This window comes from Phacochoerus africanus, chromosome 3 (assembly GCF_016906955.1).
Source record: "Phacochoerus africanus isolate WHEZ1 chromosome 3, ROS_Pafr_v1, whole genome shotgun sequence".
Lineage (NCBI taxonomy): Eukaryota > Metazoa > Chordata > Mammalia > Artiodactyla > Suidae > Phacochoerus > Phacochoerus africanus.
In genome coordinates, this window is record NC_062546.1 from 62,764,135 (window position 1) to 62,783,177 (window position 19,043).

Consider the following 19,043-nt stretch of genomic DNA (forward strand, 5'->3'; position numbering starts at 1 on the left):
TGGCATATAAAAAAAGGTGCAGTTAACTCAGAGGTTTTAAATGTTCCTCTTGAGACATGTATTTCCAAATAGCGCTGCATTCCCCTGGCAGAATATTCATTTACTCTCTCTCCATTGTTTATTTATTTGAAGTGAGAAAGAATAAGAAAACAAAAGACAGCAAAACGAGGGCAGGGTTTGCCAGGAAGATTCCCAGGAAGAAACAACTGACAAAATAATACCTCCTGAAACAGAAAAATGGATCCTACGGAGAATTATTATGATTTTGATGTTCTAAACTCTTTCTCTTATACATATTTGGAAGCTGGTTTTAACCAGTTCTTCCCTCAATGCCAAAGCAACAACTGAAAAGACAAATGTTCCCACACCACCAGTTTTCACCAAGCCTGCTTGGAAGTGTGAGTGTGATTACCTGGAGTCCCAGGCTACAAGGCAGAGCCTGCAAAGGAGTGAAATTAACATGCAAAAAGGGACATAGGAGATTTCCCCATTCTGGTTGGTAGCCACATTCCTAGAGTTCTAGGACAGCTATTAAGATATTTGCATTTGTTTTTAAATTGTCCATAGTTATTAATAAAGTTTAAGAAATTAATTTGTTTGCAAGCTGGAAGACCACCCTTTAGGTAAAAATACAAGGGCCTTGGGCTGTTTCCACTTCAAATGAGTATTTAATGACTTTTTTTTCTTTTTACTGCTGCACCTGCAGCATTTGGATCCACAGCACCACAGCAATGCCGGATCCAAGCCTCATCTGTGACATATGCCACAGCTCGTAGCAACATCGGATCCTTATTAAACCATTGAGCGAGGCCAGGGACTGAACCCACATCCTCACAGAGACAACGTTGAGTTCTTAACCCACTGAGCCAAAATGAGATCTCCTTTAGTGACTTTTTGTGTCTCTAGTTTTGATCATTTTAAGAGTCATGGTAACAAATGTTGATATAGTAGATGCCAATAAGTGTGTTAACTGAGTTTTTAAAAAATGGAAACCCAAAGGAGCGTATAAGAGCAGGGGATCTGGTAGTCTAAAAGTGGGAACAGGAGTTCCCGCCGTGGCTCAGTGGTTAATGAATCCGACTAGAAACCATGAGGTTGTGGTTTGGTCCCTGGCCTTGCTCAGTGGGTTAAGGATCCAGCGTTGCCGTGAGCTGTGGTGTAGGTCACAGATGTGGCTCAGACCCTGTGTTGCTGTGGCTCTGGCGTAGGCCGGTAGCTACAGCTCTGATTAGACCCCTAGCCTGGGAACCTCCATATGCCGTAGGAACAGCCCTAGAAAAGGCAAAAAGACAAAAATAATAATAATAATAATAATGATAAAAATAATAAAAATAAAACTGGGAACACGTGAGTTCTATTCTTGCACTGTCCTTATCTAGGGGACATTTTCCATCTGGCACCCCATCCATTCTTCCTGATCCTGCCAACCGCATTGTCCCCGCGCTCTTGTCGGCTGGTGTCACTATCTTGGCGTGGGGAGGACAGGTGGGAAACAGGTTGAGTGAATCCTCTCCATTTCAGCCCTTGCTTTTGCCTCATCAACCTTTGTTCTTCTCTTAACCCTGTTTTTTTTTTTTTTTAACTACTCTCTAAGTTGTCTCTTGTTAAGTTCTTGTCATTTGAACCACCTAGGGTGGCTTCTGTTTTCAGCCAGGCTTCTGATACGAAGGATAACCAGCCTTAGAAAATGGGAAATGGACTTTGAGCAGATGGGTTGAATTCTGAAACTCTGGGATCACACCAGCTGTGTCTGGATTATTCCTAAGAGACTGTTAGGTGGGTAGAGAAGCAGGGAAGCTTGACTGGTTCTGACATGCCCAGGACCTTGTGGCTTGTTGCTCTGTCTTAGGAGAAGTATAAGATCAAGGACACTTTAAGGGTTCTTGAAGTGATAAGAGGCTTAAAAACAATTTTACCCCCCAAAAGTATTAGTGCATTTAGGCACTTGGGGATAAAAGAGATTTGCTCATGACTCAACCAAAAATTTTAGTTAAAAATGGAGGGGTTTGTTTGTTTGTTTAATAGTCAGTTAACAAGATGATAAAGAGCTCTCATAATGGGGTAGTGAGGGCAGAGTCCAGGCTTCATTCTGCTGGCCATGCTTATCCTCAGGGCCTTGAAATGAGCTAAGAATGTACATAATTGCAGGGGGAAACTGCAAGAATTGGGGAGGAAGGGACCCCAGACCAGAGTGGGCAATGACATCCTCAGCCTTTTGTATTTACATTTTTTATATATATATTACATCTAAGTACGCAGTCATTTGTACCATTTCCCAGGAGCGACAGGTGTTTCCAAAGCAAGGCAGGGCAGGGGGGTGCAGGAAGGGGGTTGGGTAAGGAAGAAGCCAGGGACGGCCTCACAGAAGCTGCAGGAGCTTCAGCGATTGTAAAAGGGCTAAGGGCTCTGCAGATGCCAGATACTGGCAGCAAAGCCAGTCCTCCAGCTCCACCCCACGCCGGCGGTCCACGGCCTTTTCCGCGAACTTCATCATCATCAGGGCCCGCTTCATGTCGATCCAGTTGTTGAGCGTGGTGCACAGCACCTCCTCCGACGTGCCCGGCTGCTCTACCAGCTCCCGCCGGGGCCCCCACAACAGGCATTGCAGCACTCGCTTGGCCTCGTTGATGCGAATGCGCTTGATAGGGTCGGCCTCCAGCAGCAGGTGGGCAAGACGCTGCAGGCCTGACGAGTAGAGGGACAGGGCGGGCAGTGGGGGTAGGTCCTCCTGTCGGTAGTCCTGCTCCCGCAGCTGGGCCCTCACTTCGAAAGGGTTGGGCTGGTGGAGCAGCTCATAAATGAGGATGCCTGTTTGGAATTCATCAAACTTGCGGTACTGGGAGGCAGACACGATCTCGGGGGCCAGGCGGGCCTGGCTCTTTTTCTGTTGCAGGTTGGTGGTGCTGCCTGGCTTCTGCTTGGCCTTCAAGAAATTGCTGATGATGAGTCGGGGCAAGTGCTTCTCACTGGGCCCTCCCTGACAGGCGGGGGCAGCTGGCGGGGTCGGGGTGACGCTGGCTGGGAGGGCGGCAGAGGGACAAGAGGAAGGGGTAGCAGCAGGGGCAGGGGATATGGTGGTGGGAGGGGCAGAGGGAGCGGGGGAGGGGCCAGGGGAGGCCTGGGGGACGCAATGCACCAGCAGCAGGTTCTCCAGGCACAGGTCTCTGTGAATGATCCCGTGCTCCTTCAGATGCTCCAGCCCGTTGCAGAGCTGTAAGAGCAGGAAGCACACGCGCCGCTCATAAACCTCGGGCTCAGACTGATGGCTGGTGGCTGAGTCCCGCACAAAGTCCGAGGCGGTCTGGTGGGGCACCTCTCGGGTGATGACCACCACGCAGTCCTGCTCCTGGGAAGGGGGGTGTGAGGGCAGCGCAGGCAGAGGGACCTTGGGTGCATCCGGAGAGGTGAGCATGCTGGAGGGCACGGAGGCGACAAAGTGGCCACAGTCCTGCTGGATGTTGAAGTGCACTGGCACAGAAGGACTGCAGTAGGAGGCTGCTTTGGGCTCAGGGGTTTTGCAGATCTGTGGGGAAAATGGGAAGTGAGGTCAAAAGCTGGAGTCATCACTCTGTTCAACAAATGGTGCTGGGGTATTTATCCACATGCAAAATAGTGAATTAAAACCTTAGCTCACACTAGACATACAATTTAACTCAACATGGATCACAGAGACTAAGATGTGAGAGCCCAAACAAACATATTTTTGAGGAAAACATTAGAGAGTCTTTGAGACCTTGGGTTAGGTAAAGATTTCTCAAATACCACACCAAAAGCATGGTCCATAAAAGGAAAAAAATGGATAAATGGACCTATTGAAATTCAAAACGTGTGTGCTTTGAAAGATACTAAGAAAATGGAAAGACAAGTAATAGAGTGTGAGGAAATATTTGCAAAACACCCATCTGATAAAATGATTTCTACCCAAGAACTCTTGCAACACAGTAGTGAGATAAATTACCTAATCAAAAAGTGGGCAAAAGATATCAATAGGCATTTCACCAAAGAAATATGTAAATGGACATAAACACATGAAAAGATGTTCAACATCATGAGTCATGAGGGAAATGCAAATCAAAACCACAATGACAGACCAACCTGATGCCCACCAGAATGGCTATAATAAAATGACACACAGTAATAAGTGTCTCTGAGGATGCTGAGAACTGGGAACTCATATATTGTTGGTGGCATGTAAAACGGTACCATCACTTTGCGATTAGGACATTTCTTTAAAAGTCAAACCTCTGCCCTTGCTCAGTGGGTTAACGACTGTGGTGTAGGTCGCAGACGCGGCTCGGATCCTGCGTTGCTGTGGCTCTGGCGTAGGCTGGCAGCTACAGCTCCGATTAGACCCCTAGCCTGGGAACCTCCATATGCCGCGGGAGCGGCCCAAGAAATGGCAAAAAGACAAAAAAAAAAAAAGTCAAACCTCAAATTATCATCCACTCCCAAGAATGAGTTTCCTACAGAACATGCAGTGAGGGCCCCTGGAATTGGTAGGAAGACATCTCCCTGCCCACAGCATGGGCTGGACAAATTCTCAGGGAGCCAGATAAGAGCCTACACAGGCAGTCAGCCTCATCACCCAGTCCTCACACCTGAATTGGCAGCTACCTGACAGCAGATGTATCTGACCGCTGGGATGTTCCCCTCTTGGAGAATCTCAGGGGCAGATGCAGGCCTGTAAACCTCTAGGGCTTGGTCAAATTCTCTTAGGCTGCCCTAGTTTCTAGATCCAGGTTAATATATCTACTGGCTGGCACCACCTGCAGAGCTGATTTTAGTGGAAGCGCTAAGTGGAAGTCATGCACTCTACCTTCAAGGGTGAGTCATAGTAGCTGAAAGAAAACAGAAAGCTCTCCAGGGAATGGGGAACCCAAAGAGCCCCAGGCACCCTCTGAACTGAAGGTGGGAAAAAAACAAGCAGATTATCTCAAGCTCCTCTGAGGAATTCCCACACTGTTTTTCCCACCCCATCTACATCTTTCTGTCCTAATGACAGTGCTGGCTACCATAGAATCTTGAGCAACAGGAATCCTTCCCTGGTGGCCACACAACTGGAAGGTGAGTCTTGAGCCAGACATAATGGCTCCTGCCAAGCCTCGATTTCCTTCTAATTACACTGAAAGGGACCAAAGGTGGTCTGTGGGTGCCCCTCTCAAAAAAAATACTGTGCCATCCCAGCCGTGCTTTATACAAAGTGAGGATCAGTGTGTAATCCTGAGAAGAAAGGCATCTATAAAATATCATCCTGCAAACAATCCCCAAATAACCCTTCAGGCGGCTGCATGCCACACTCGAACGATTACAACAGTGTTTATGAAGCCCCACAATGCTTACAGGTGACGTTTTTATAAGTTCTATGCAAGCACCTTTTCAAAGAGATTTATTTACATTGCAGCTCTACAAGCCTTCTCAGCATTAAACCCAGCATAAAATAGCTCAGCTTCTGAGAAAACTCTTTAAAAGACAGTTGGGGAGCTGGGGGTTAACACATTAATTTAGTGAATTCTCTATTAGAGAAATAGAATAGAAATAAAAGGGAAGTACACTTTATCCCAGACTTTGCTTCCTATTATACTAAAAAAAAAAAAAAAAATGATGTCCAAAGGGTATTGCTGCAGGTTCTTTCTTACCCTAGCCAATCCAGCTGTATTTGGTTTTTAAATGGCAGTCTTCTGGAAAATTATTACACTAAAGGAAACTTGGGAGGAGTCCTTGGAAAAACAGTTTTGTGTATAAATATCAACCACTGTGTATGGACCTAGCTGCTGTGCCATCTAAGGATACAGATGTTCAAGTCATGCCCTCCATTAAGGGCTACTCAACTACAGCGCGCACCTACTGAACTCTCGCACGGTGCCTACAAAGCATTTTTCATGTAGTGTCTCATAAAATCTCACTGAACTTGATGAGGTAGATGCTATTACAGAGGAGGAAACTGAGACTTTGAGAAGTTAAACTATTTGCCCAAGTTTACACATCAGAGAAGTGTCCCAGAGGTCAAATGCATGGGCTTTGGAGTGAAAGGGATCTTAGTTTAAATAGGAACTCCACAGACATTGTCAAGTTACTCCTGATTCTCATTATCTGCCATTGTTATGTTCTATTAAGTAGCCACAAACACTGAATGTGTGAATGCTGAACCATACTGCCCCTGGGGAAACACAGTGAGAAGTACTTGCAAGCCTCTGGTCACAAGATGTTCACAACTGGCCAACAGAAAACCTTGTTGTATGTGTGTTTCCCCTTCAAGATGCCTTATTCATAGATATTGTTGATGCGCTAACACTGACTCATGGCCAACAACACTGTAAGTCACAATGACCTAACACCCCTCAAAGGTGCATCACAGCCTTCCAGACATTAGGAACAGGAGGCAGGACTTCAGTGCTTAGCATGGCCATTTTAAAGAGAAAAAAATCAGGGGTTCCCATTGTGGCTCAGCAGTTAACGAACTCCACTAGGATCCATGAGGATGCAGGTTCCATCCCTGGCCTCGCTCATTGGGTTAAGGATCCAGCATTGCTGTAAGCTGTGCTGCAGGTTGCAGATTCAGCTCAGATCTGGTGTTGCTGTGGCTGTGGTGTAGGCTGGCATCTGTAGCTCCAATTAGACCCCTAGCCTGGGAACCTTCATTTGCCATGGTGTGGCCCTTAAAAAAAAAAAAAGAGAAAGAGAAAAAAATCTCCAAAAAATAAAAAAAAGGATGAGGCACTAAGTAGACACGAAAAAGACACTTGTTTACAGTGTGAAAGCTGAAGCAAGAAGGCAGAGGGTCCCCTAGTTCCACCTCAGCGGAAGAAGATCTACATGTCCGGTGACTCTCATCTCTGCCTCCACTCTGTGCTAGTTCATTACTGGACTAATGAACCCAAAAGCACCCCAAATATTGTTGAAGAGTTACAAATAAATTTCAGCATCAAATTCACAAACACAGAATCCATGAATATTGAAGATCAGTTGTACTTATCTCAAAGTCTGTTTGCTCCTCTGTAGATCAGGGCAGTGACCCTCCTCACCGGGCCATTAAAGGACACAACACGGGTGCGGCTTTCAACACAATGCCTAGCTCAGGTGAGCACTCATTAGGAAAGGTGGCTATGGTGACTGCCTTTGGGTCTGGCAGTAGCCCTGTGGTGGTGCTGGGCAATCCATAGCTGGCTGGATGGTGACTGTACAGACCCAGAGGGTGCAGCTGGCTCGAGCCTGGGGAGCCTGGGATGTGTTTCCAAGGATCCCTTTTCTCAAGGGTATCAAAAGCCTGGCCCAGTAAACACTCCCCGCCTGAGCTCCAGACAGTTTGCACAGAGATGTAAATGAAGGAGCAAAGTAAAGGGCAACTAGGCTGGATGCCTTTCAAAAATCAGTGGGCTGGTCCTTTGGCAAGACCAGAATTTTCCTCACTGCCCTGAACAAGAGCTAGGGCGCAGATTAATAAGTGGGGGAGCCCTGGAGGGGGGAGGGGCTTCCAAGATGACTCTACAGCATGGAATTGGGATTGAGAGCAGAGGAAGGGGGAAAGGAAGGCTTCTTTTCCAGCCCAACTCCCCTCATTGCTCCCGGTTCATTTTCAGGGGGTTTGTACTTGTGTTTTGCCTCAAGACAGTCACACAAAAATTTGGTTTAGCTCAAATTTCAAACATTTCACTGAGCAGAGTCTCAATTTAAACTTTGGTGCCAAGGGCCAATTCATCGTTGAAAATCTGGGCTAAGGCACATCTGTTAAATAAAGCCCAGCTGGCTTAACACAGGTCCCTAATTACCGAACCAGAGTGCTATCTGACAGACGTGAAACAGCTTCGAAAACGCACACAGCTTAGGTTTTTTGTTTTTTCTTTCTTTCTTTCTCTCCCTCCTCCAATCCCCCGCCCGCCTCATATTTGTGGAGTAGGGCTCTGCCAGGCAGCTTTATCTCCTCACTGCTACAGGGTCCTGAGCCCACAGGAAGGAGCAGAGCAGAGCTCTGCTTTTGTTAAATGGGACCCACGCCCAAGGTTCCTGTTCCCAGGCACAGATGGACAGACAGGTGGCGCCAAAAGGAACCTGTTCCCTATCCTGCGTATTCAGAAGACTATACCCCGTGTAAAAGCAGCACTAATGAAGTGGAACAGCTGCGCATGCGGAAGGATGCTCCTCCCCTCCACCGCACCCCCCCATCACCAGGCTAGGCACGTTTACAGATTGGTATTGTTATTCCCCAGACTTGAAGCTTTTCTCCAAATTTCCTTTTCACACGTTGCAGAAATAGTCCTTCAGCTGCCAAGACTTCAGTAAAATCAAACAGGAGACCCCTGGGGCTCTCTTCCTTAGAGGACTAAGGTCTACTTGCTGGTTTAGATTTTGAAGGAAATGAAGGATGCTGGCTTTTAATAGCCCCTGGGAATGCTGAATTTTCTGCACTGTTCTTCAGAGAATGTGGCTAAATCTACATTATTACTGGAGAATAGAATCCAAGCTGCATATCACAATCACTTAGGGGTATAAAAACCAAGCCCCTTTACCCAGAGGTTATGATCCAGCAGCAGATCTTGCACCAGGTGGCCCCTTAGTAGGTCACACTACTACCTTATGAGCAAGAGGGATTAAGGTGGTCCCACCAGGCACTTTCTTTCTCAAATGGAGTGGTCAGCTGTCTCTGACAGCGAATGAGCCCCCAGGTCCAGCCAGGAGACAGGATAGGGAGAGTAAGGGACGCAATTAAACGGAGGAAATATTCAGGGTGGAAGCAGAGGCATGAGTCATAGATAACTTTCTCAAGTCCACTGAGTTGGCAGAAGCAAAGAACTTCTGAAAGTCACCTCCACCCCTTGACTTTTGAGGAGCTCAAATTTATATCCCTTTCACTGGATGGATACAGACCCCTGACTCTGGGCTGACACCGATAACCAGGCTGATCACATTCAGCTCACACCATGTCTACTCACTCTTTGCTCTACTGGATACACACCATCCTAAAAGGAAGGGAAACTCTGGGATTGGTTCTTTTTCTTTGTGTGTGTGTGTGTGTGTGTGTGTGTGTGTGTGTGTGTGTGTTTCTTTTTAGGGCTGCATCTGTGGCATATAGAAGTTCCCAGGCTAGGGGTTGAATCAAAGCCTTAGCAACTGACCTACACCACAGCCATAGCAACTTGGGATCCAAGCCGTGTCTGTGACCTACACTACAGATCATGGCAACGCCGGATCTGGATCCTTAACCCACCGAGTGAGGCCAGAGATCGAACCTTCAGCCTCATGGATGCTAGTCAGATTCGTTTCCGCTGAGCCACGATAGGAACTCCACCAATTTTTAAAACGAAAAAAATCTCAAAGTAAAATTCACTGCAATTTTTTCCTTGGCTAAAACTCATAATATTAAAAAAAAAAAAATCTTACTGGTGAGCAGGAAGCTACCCCCATCAAGAACAATTCATGTATGTTAGTTTGCTGTTTGCATTTTATTTTTTCTTTTCTTGCTTTTTAGGGCCGAACCTGTAGCATATGGAAGTTCCCAGGCTACAGCTGCCAGCCTACATGACAGCCACAGCAACTTGGGATCCAAGTCGTGTCTGGAACCTACATCACAGCTCAGGGCAATGCCGGATCCCCACCCACTGAACAAGGCCAGGGATCGAATCTGAATCCTCATGGATACTTAGTCGGAATTGTTTCTGTGCCACAATGGGAACTCCCGCATTTTTTCTAAATATAAATAAAAGAATGTCTTGGGACAGGTGATGGCAGAAAAGAGCTCAGAGTTCCTTCCTCACTCTTCACAAAAGTCTGCATCTATAGAAGAACCACAGGCCACCAGGTATTCAAGGGGCACCAAAAGCTAAGATAGGGCCAGATGGAAGGGCCAGAGTCCACGACAGAGACCAGAGGGGCCAGATGGGTAGAGATGGTTCTACCACCTTGCTCAGAGCTGTGTGCCAAGAGAGCAGTGGGGTGTGCTAGCAAAAGCCTCGATCCAGGGCCAAAGATAAAGAGCCTTGTTACTTCAGACTAGTCACTTCTCTGAACTTCATTTTTCTTAACTGTCAGGATGGTAGCATAGAGTTTGGAGATAAGACAAAGCAGAGTTCAAATCTACCTCAGCTACCATCTATCTCTGGGCAAATAACTTAATCATTTTTGAGCCTCAGATTCCCCACCTGTAAAACCTACCTACCTGTGAGGATTAGAGATCATATAGTTAATACACCCATCATGAGGCTAGCTGTATAGGGATCATTCAACCAATGTTATTTCTCTTATTGTTCAAGATGATACCCAGGTTTAATTCTCCTTCTGGCTCTATGGAAGTATGGTATCTTAACCGTCTACCTCTTGTCTGGCTCCAAAGAAACCACATGTTCACCTATACACACTCAGATCTAAAGCCCCTTGCTTATAGTAGGCACTCAGTAGAAACCTGCTGAATAAATGAATGAACTATGTTACATTAAAAGGCAACTGTCTCCTCAATCCAGCTTGATCACCTAGGCTCATTCCTGAAAGCACAGACTGAACTTTCTTTTATCATGTGTGTGTTTTTTTGTTTTGTTTTTTTTTGTCTTTTTAGGGCCGCACCTGTGGCATATGGAGGTTCCCAGGCTAGGGGTTGAATTGGAGCCATAGCCGCTGGCCCATACCACAGCCACAGCAATGTGGGATCCAAGCTGCGTCTGCGACCTGCACCACAGCTCATGGCAATGCTGGATCCTTAACCCACTGAGTGAGGCCAGGGATCAAACCTGTGTCCTCATGGATTAGTTGGATTCATTTCCACCGAGCCCTAACGGGAACTCCTGAACCTTCTATTCACTTTACAAATCACTTCTCATCATGTCCTGGGCCAGGCAAAGTGAAATCATGAGCATTCTAGGAATTACCCTCCTCCTGGATCCAGCCCGGGGAAGGAGAGGTGGTACCTACTTTCACAGCATAGGTGCTGCCGGGGTCCTCAGAACAGGTGGCGCAGTAATAAATGGCATCCCCCGAGTCACAGCAGGGCTTGTTACAGGTCAGCTTGAAAAGGGACCAGTTATTCTCGCTGAAGTGCAGTTCCTTTTTCTGGCCACCCATGAAGAGGTCCTCACACTTGGCCACGAGGCGGACCAGGGACTGGGCGTAGAGCCCCCCCAGCTTGGCATAGGTGCCCTCCCTGCTGCCAATACTGCTCAAGAGGCTGTGGAGCTGAAGCTGGGTGCTGCCCGCAGAGGCCTGGCCAGATACACTCAGCTGGGAGGCCGAGGCCAAGGTGACTCCTTTGCCCTGGAGGCTTCCGCTGCCCGCCAGCCCCCGGGAGGGACCCCAGTGGCCGCTGCCTTTGAACGTTTTCTCCAGAGGCTCGGAAGCGGAGAAGATGTGCTGGTGGCGGTGGCCGGGGCCTGAGGAGTCACCAAAGTGGGACTCCTCGTGGACACAGACATTGGTTTCCGAGTGGCTGAGGTTCAGCCTGGGACTGGCAGTTCTTGGCTTGGGGGAGCCTTGGGTCCAGAAGAAGCCATCTGGCGAAGAGGCAGCCCGACTCACTAACTTCTTCTGGGGCAGAGGTGGGGGCTGCAGGGGGCCACTGGGGGCCACATCCTCAGCCGAACCCGAAGGAAACGGAACAGGGGCAAAGAGCTTCTTTCCACTGCTGATGGGTGAGTGCGGTGGCTCAGATGATGTGCCTAAAAAAAAGAGAAATAGAAACCATCAGGCTAGAAGACCCATACGGATCACTTTCAGGGTCCTGTGGGCCATTTTTATTTTTTTATTTCTTTTGATCAAAGAAATGAATTTTATTTCGTTTTTATCTATTTCTTAAAGAGATAATATATGCACAATGAATACAATTCAAAATGCAAAAAGGTATAGAATGCCAATGCAGTCTTCCTCGTACTCTGTCTCTGAGGGCCCAGTCCCTCTCATCAGAGGAAATCACTGCTGGGAATTCCCCATACATCCTTCTGGAGCTCTGCCACACAATCCAAACAAACACAGAAGCACACATTTACACAAAGGAGAACAAATGGTACCCACTGATTGGAATATTCCTTTTCTTCACTTGCCACTATGGCTTGGAGATATGCCACATCTGATGATGTGTGGATCTAATTCTTTTTGATAGCTATCCCACAATGTACCATCATATGCAAGTATCATAACTTATTTATCTAGTCCCCTCTGAATGGACACTTAGGTTGCTTCTAATATTATGCAAACAATGTTGCAATAATAGCAACAAACTTGTGAACAAGTGTGGCTTGACTGGATTTTTTTCGAAAAGTCAGGTTTTATAGAGGGTACAATCTGGCTGCAGTAAAACTCCCCCCTTTTAGCATCTAGTTCAATGAGTTCTGACACACACCCTGGTGGTCTTAGGCACAGAGCAGACCCACAGACATTTTAGAAAACAGAGGAATATGATTTTATAAAAGAAGAAACCAATCTCCAGGGGAAGTGAGTCATTCTTAGGTCCCACAGTTCCTGGAGTGCACGGGGATACTGACGTGATTCTGGGAAAGTTCCATCATTGCCTCAGGTCTTGGCAGAGCATGGAGATGTTCAGAAACATCACAGAAGGGGAGATGGGTAGCCAGTCTAGATGGGGCCAAGATTGGACTTTATTCTTCCTATCAATGTATGAAATGGTATTGACAATGGAGACGGGAAAGGATTGAAATAATACTCATATCTTTCCAAGAACTGACTCAAAGATATACCTACTATTTTAATAACAGCTTTTCAGGGAATTAAAAACAATTAACTTTAGTCATAGATTACAAAATGTATCCTATTGTCCTGAAGCTTAAAATGGAAAGAAACCTGGGTCTCACAGTCAAGGAAATAGGGAGTTACGATGTGTGCCCCTCATTAAATTGACAGTGCATGTCACCTAACGCAGGCCATGTAGTCCCTCTCTGGGCCTCTCCCACCTTAGCAGCACAACTAGAATGAAAGATGTGCAACAAACACAGAGGCCTGAGGCAAGTGGAGAAAGGCCTCAAAGGAAGCAAAGTGCTGTTAGTTTTGTCTCACTTCACTGAGGCACATGGCCTTTGTAGGGCTGCTTCTGAATATGCCTGAGTCCCTCGCTGCTTTCTCCAGCCAAAAGGGGACAGAATGGGCTGTCACCAAGCCATCGACATGGGGATCTCCTTACTTGGGATGTTCCATAAGCAGGAGCGAGCAAGGTGGATGCCCATGTTTTCAGACACTGACATCTGTACACACTGACATCTGTACCCACCAACCAGCGCAGCATCAGTGAATGACAGCAGAGGCCTCCTGCCCAGTACAAGCCCCAGTGCCATGTCCCCAGAAGTTGGTACAATGCAGCTCAATGAATACAGGACTGGGAACCCATAGGTTCGTGCAAAGAGATGTCTGATATCACAGAGCAAGGCCATAGGGCCACCATCTCTCACCAAACCCCAGAGAAAGCATAATGATTCTTCTATTCCCGGTCTCCAGGAGGCAATCACTATGGCTTCTTGGTGGTTTATCAAGATCACAGCAAGTTTTCCTTCCCACCTCACCCCGAGTTGCTAATGACAGGTGGGGCTGCCTGCCAGCAGGGCTGACTGAGTGATTTCTACCCTTTCCAGGAGGCCCAGGTTAATTATAAATCATGCAGTAGTGGCGCAGTCAGGACCAGTCAGCTTTACATGCCTGTGTTTTCTCTCCTCAACAGCAGGAACGTGGGCCACACAAGGACCAGCCAGCTGGAGGAGGGGAGAGCCATACTGCAGGTAGACTCAGCAGGCTCTGAACCCTTTGAGTCCTGGGTCCCCTACCCCACACTGCCCAGAAGGAAGCAGAGTGGAGTGTGACCAGAATCCCTGTGAGTGCTTTAATTAGCACCTCCAGTGACAGGGACAGCCTGCTGATGATCAGGACTCTTGGTCCTCTGTCCAACCAGTGGGGGAGGTTTGTGTCAGTTTCTTGGTTAGTCTCCTCTTTAAACCTTATGCTTACTCCCACCCCCTTATTGGTCAGTCTTCTGTGTAGGGCTCTCCCTGATACTTTCACCGCGCCCCTTTCTACCTCTGCTCTGATCTGAGGGCGCACAGGGGATGAACTCTGATGCCAGCTGTCAATCTTTCTCTGCAGAGTTTCCTAATATGAAAACTGACCAGATTATCTGCCTGGGAAGGCCCCTGACAGCACTAATAGCCTATCCAGTCAGCCACTCTCTCCATTTTGAATGGCTTCTCATATGCATTTTATCTCAAAGCTGCTCCTGAAATAAAATACCTCCAGGCAGATAGTTATCTTGCCTCCACTGTTCTCTCCATCTCTAGTTCCCACAAGCTGCTGCTAGAAAACTTTTCAATCGTAAGAATAGCAGGAATCTTAAAAAGAAAGAAAGAAACAAACAAACAAAAAAAAAATGGTAACAATTCTTATTCCCTAGATTACCAAAGAGAACCAAGAGGCTCTGCTTAAATGCAGAAAAATAAAGCATGTGTTCAGGCGGCTGGAAGGAAGTGATTTTCTCTGTTGCCCTGTGTGTGTTTTCTTGCTTTCCTGTGGGAACTGTGAGTCAGTGGGTTTGATCAGATCTCAACCCCATCACCACTTAGGTAAGCCGCCCGGGAAGACTGAGTAGTAGGAGGAGGCGTGGCTTCAAGGATTAGCTTGTGGGCTGGTTCATTTTTCTTTATTTCTTAGAGGTTAGGTGTTTGCCACCCAACAACCTCTACTGAGAGCACTCAATAATCAGAGGATGGCAGTGCCTAAGAAGGCTTCCAGCCAGTTACACAGACCTCATCCAGTGAACTGAGGCTTAGCTGAAACGTGCACTTTCCCCATATGACTGGGCATTACGTACACATACCATGATTTTTGTATTTGGAAAAAAATCACCTCATTTGGCAACAGGTGCACCACCTTCTGACCTGAGGCATTCCGAAATCCACATGTCCAGGAGTTCCCGTCATGGCACAGTGGAAACAAATCTGACTAGGAACCATGAGGTTGCAGGTTTGATCCCTGGTCTTGATCAGTGGGTTAAGGATCCAGCGTTGCCGTGAGCTGTGGTGTAGGTCGAAGACACGGCTCAGATCTGGTGTTGCTGTGGCTGTGGTGTAGGCTGGCAGCTGTAGCTCTGATTAGACCTCCTAGCCTGGGAATCTCTAGATGCTGCAGGTGTTCCCCCCCTAAAAGAATTCCTATCTCCAGATGTGGACCCGCAGCTGGTGAGAAGGCAATAATTCACTCTGACTGTCCCTAGGCACCCCAGGACCACAGAATTCTCAGCTCTTAATATTCAGGCTACTTTTGATGAAACCGTGATTTCTCCACCAGGAGACAAGCAGGAGCTGTCTTCTGTGGGGTCAGAGGACATCCCTAAAATCCCACTCTGGTCCTGTCATTTTCTTGACTCCTTGCAAACAGGCCCATAGGCCCCACAGAGGTTAGATTCTTACTATTTGTAGCAGCTGCCGCCCTCTGCATTTAGAAGAGCCAGTAAAAAGAGGGAACAAATATGGCTTGATGCCTAAAAGAGTTTCAAAATTCACAGGCAAACCACTGGTTCAGGAAAACGTGCCTAAAAAAAAAAAAATCGTGAAAAACTGGCCAACAGCCTGTATTCGCAGGACTCAAATCCAAAGGCACGTGAGACGAAGTCAAATATATCCCAGTTTTATGCTGGTATTGGATCACCCTATTTCCAAACTCTGGCTTACAATTAAGGGTGTAAAAAGGGTGAGAATGGAAAATATTTTTCTAGGAAGTCTGCCTACATCATAGTTAACCATTGGTAGTTTTTTTTTTTTTTTTAATGATTTTGCACACTAACTGGGCCAGGGAGCCACGAATCCCATTTCCTAAGTTTTCCTTCCAATTTCCAATTCTGCATATGATGCCCATAGCCATCTACAGAGTAAAACACCTCTGGCCTCTCCTCAGTACCTGTGCTTCAAAGAAGAAAAAGTGTTTGTAGGAGGAAACTACACATCACATGTGCTGTACTTGGTGGGGAGAGGAAGGTTTACTAGTTTGGTGCCATTATATTTAGAAAGCAAAGAAGAATCAGGATTTCAGTGGTCAGAGAAAAAGAGCTTAACGCTGATGCAGAAATGCAGGCCAAAAGTTCAAACCCGGCACTCTGAGGTTTTCCTTATTACAGAGGCCTCTCTTCTGGCTGAGTTTTAATAGGTACTTTCATTGTTCCCTACAGCCCAAATCGGAGCTGGGCTTTAGGAGGAAGTGGTCAGTCTAGTTCTGAACTGTGTAAATGAGCCTGTGTAGCTCCTTTGGCGCCTGTCTCTGCCTTCTGACAGCAGCTGGGCCACAGCAAATGTGGGGACAAAAGTCAGGGTCCCAGCTAGGAGTTCTCCAGCTCCAAGCTTTAGCTTTGGTGCCTGCTTATTCTCCAACCTAAAGTAAAGCAAGTTGAATTTTCTTTTGTTTGAAATACTTAGTGTTCGTTGGATAATTTTTTAAAAATGAAGATAAGAGATTGGCTGGCTGGAAATGGCTGTACAGATCTATCCTTTCATTTATTCAGTATTTCTTGAGCATCTACTAAAGGCAAGGCACAGGGAACAAAGCAGATGGTGAAAAACTTTGTTCTATGCTCTGTGGCCTGGTTCAGTCCCTTCTTGTTAAAGGTGAGAAAACTAAAGCCATCTGCGTAGGCACCTCGCCACTGTCACATGGGAAGTGGCAGTCTCGCAGATTTTAGCCAAATCCCCTCTCCTTACCCCAAAAGACGTGAAGGGTGAGGGACGGAGGGGATGTTCTAGCCTCACATGTGGTAACTTTTTCCTCCAAAGGAAAATTGTGCAACCTCTTGTTTGGCCCCATAATCAAAACAGGCTCAAGTCTAAATGTTTAAAGAAAAAAAAGAGGGAGAGGGCAGCAAAGCATTTCTTCAGGAGGAACCCTTGCTTTTTCAAGAAGGCAAGTGTGGTCAGAAAATGGAAGCATATTATTAACATTTTACAACAGGATGGGAAATACGGCATTTGTGAGGGGTCCTTCCAGACCACTTAATCATCCCAAGAAATAGTGATGACAAGGTGATTTACATGCAAAAAAAGGAGAAGCACGGTCTCAGTTTGGAAGACAGGCTCATGGGAAATATTCCATGTCTACAGCCCATGTGTGGTTCTGGAATCATGATCTTTCAATCCTGTTACAACACAATCTTTTAGGGTTTTCTTCCAAATTAACAGTAAAATTAAAAGCTAGTTCAAAGCACTTCCACATGCTGTTGATGGAAGCATAAATTGACATTTTAAGAGGTTAATTTGGTAACATTATTTAAAATGCATATACATTTTGATATATCAACTCCACTTCTAAGAATTTATCTTACAGATATGCTCATCAAATTATTTCAATGCATGTCACAGGATCTTACTGTAGAACTGTGATGAAAGTAACCTAAACATGCATTGACAAGAGAAGGGTTTAACCAATGCATTCAATGACAAATTATGCAGCATGGGAAAAAAAAATGAGATAGATTTAGAGGTTCTGATCTGAAGGACTTCAAGATATAGTAAGTACAAAAACATGTAGAGGTTTATGATATTCGAAAAAATGCATAAAAATTTCTGGGATGATATAGAAAATTCAGTTTATAGGCAGGCAACAACGCAATAAGATGAAGCTTTTCTTTAGTGATATGGTGAGGCTCCAGGTCACAGACAATCTTAAAATGAGTACCTTTTCCCTTTGGGATAACTTATCCATCCTTTAGTAAGGGATCTCCAGAAACAAAACCCATGACTCTGTCTACATAGGGGATGGGGGGGCGGGGGAGGTTGGTGCAGGGAGGGACATTCTGTGCTAGAGCCAAACACCAATGTAACATATTAGACTGAGTCTATTTATTTATTTATTGTCTTTTTAGGGTCGCACCAGCAGCATATGGAGGTTCCCAGGCAAGGGGTACAATCGGAGATATAGCTACACCACAGCCACAGCAACACCAGATCCAAGCCGCGTCTGTAAACTACCCCAAAGCTCATGGTAACACTGAATCCTTAACTCATTGAACGAGGCCAGGGATCAAACCTGAGTCCTCATGGTTAGTAGTCAGATTCACTTTCGCTGAACCACGCACTACAGGAACTCCCTGAACCCACTAATTGAGGATCAAGTGGTCTAACAAGCCTGTTTAATTGTCAGAAAACACATTATTTTTAGCTGTAGAGTTTAAGATGTCTTTTACGGGACCCCTTTTAAAAAAATTCTGTTTCTTTTTACAGAGCCTCAGGTAATAGCCTGAGTGGGAGAGCAAGGGCTGGATGAAGGTCAGGCTGTCACTCATCCTGACTGATGGATGATCTTTGTGGACTTAACTTACTATCTCCCCTTGGCAGGTGCTCACATACCTGCTTGCCCCCATCCTGGTTGACTTGTCCCCATGGCACTTACTGCCATTATGACACATGGGCTACTTGACTCATTTATCATCCTCACTGCCTCTCTCTCCCCACTAGATTGTAAACGCCATGAAAGAAGAAAGGGGCCATTTTTTTTTGTCATTGCTGTATCTTCAACATCTAAAATTGTACACAGCCTATGGTGTGGATTCAACAAATATCTATCAAACCAATAACTGAATCAATGTCTGTATTTTAAAACTCTTCTTGGCATTATTATTGAGAAACACAAGCTGAGTACTGTCAATTAACTTTCTGTGTCTATGGTTTGCCAGCTACTAAAATCAGAATACCAGCATTGCCTTGGTACATATTTTCTTGGGAGTTTATAACTCTATTCACTACTGTATGGTTATTTAGACCTCTTATCTATCCCTCGTGCCCACATTTTCAGTTTGGCACAGCACTCATCTGTGCTGCAGGGACTGGCATTCGTGATGTGAAACTGAATTTTAATGTTGTCCTAAATCAAAGGTAAAAGAATTTTAATGTGCTTATGAGGTCTGCATGTTTAAAAGTAACCATTTAAAGCACTGAGTCTTCTGATGACCAGCTCTGATGATCACCGCCCTCCCCCCGCCCCCATCCTTGTCCATTCACTGCAGATGACGGTCCCCTTGGCAGCATTCGTGGGTCTGTCCTAACACATGCAGTTTGTCCCTCCCAAGCCAAGCAGAAACCCAACAATTG

General features: G+C 46.1%; 1 protein-coding gene across 2 annotated transcripts in view; it reads right to left on the reverse strand.

Annotated features, from left to right (window-relative positions):
• Positions 1-2,213: 2,213 nt before the first annotated feature.
• The window catches only part of PRAG1 (PEAK1 related, kinase-activating pseudokinase 1), a 48,074-nt gene continuing 31,244 nt past the window's right edge, over positions 2,214-19,043 (reverse strand). For both annotated transcript variants that reach the window (XM_047771915.1, XM_047771916.1), the window contains 2 exons: positions 10,897-11,636; positions 2,214-3,523 (listed from right to left, as the gene is read on the reverse strand). In XM_047771915.1, the coding sequence (XP_047627871.1) occupies positions 2,360-3,523; positions 10,897-11,636 (1,904 nt within the window). In that variant the 3' untranslated portion in view covers positions 2,214-2,359. The remainder of the gene's footprint in view (positions 3,524-10,896; positions 11,637-19,043) is intronic.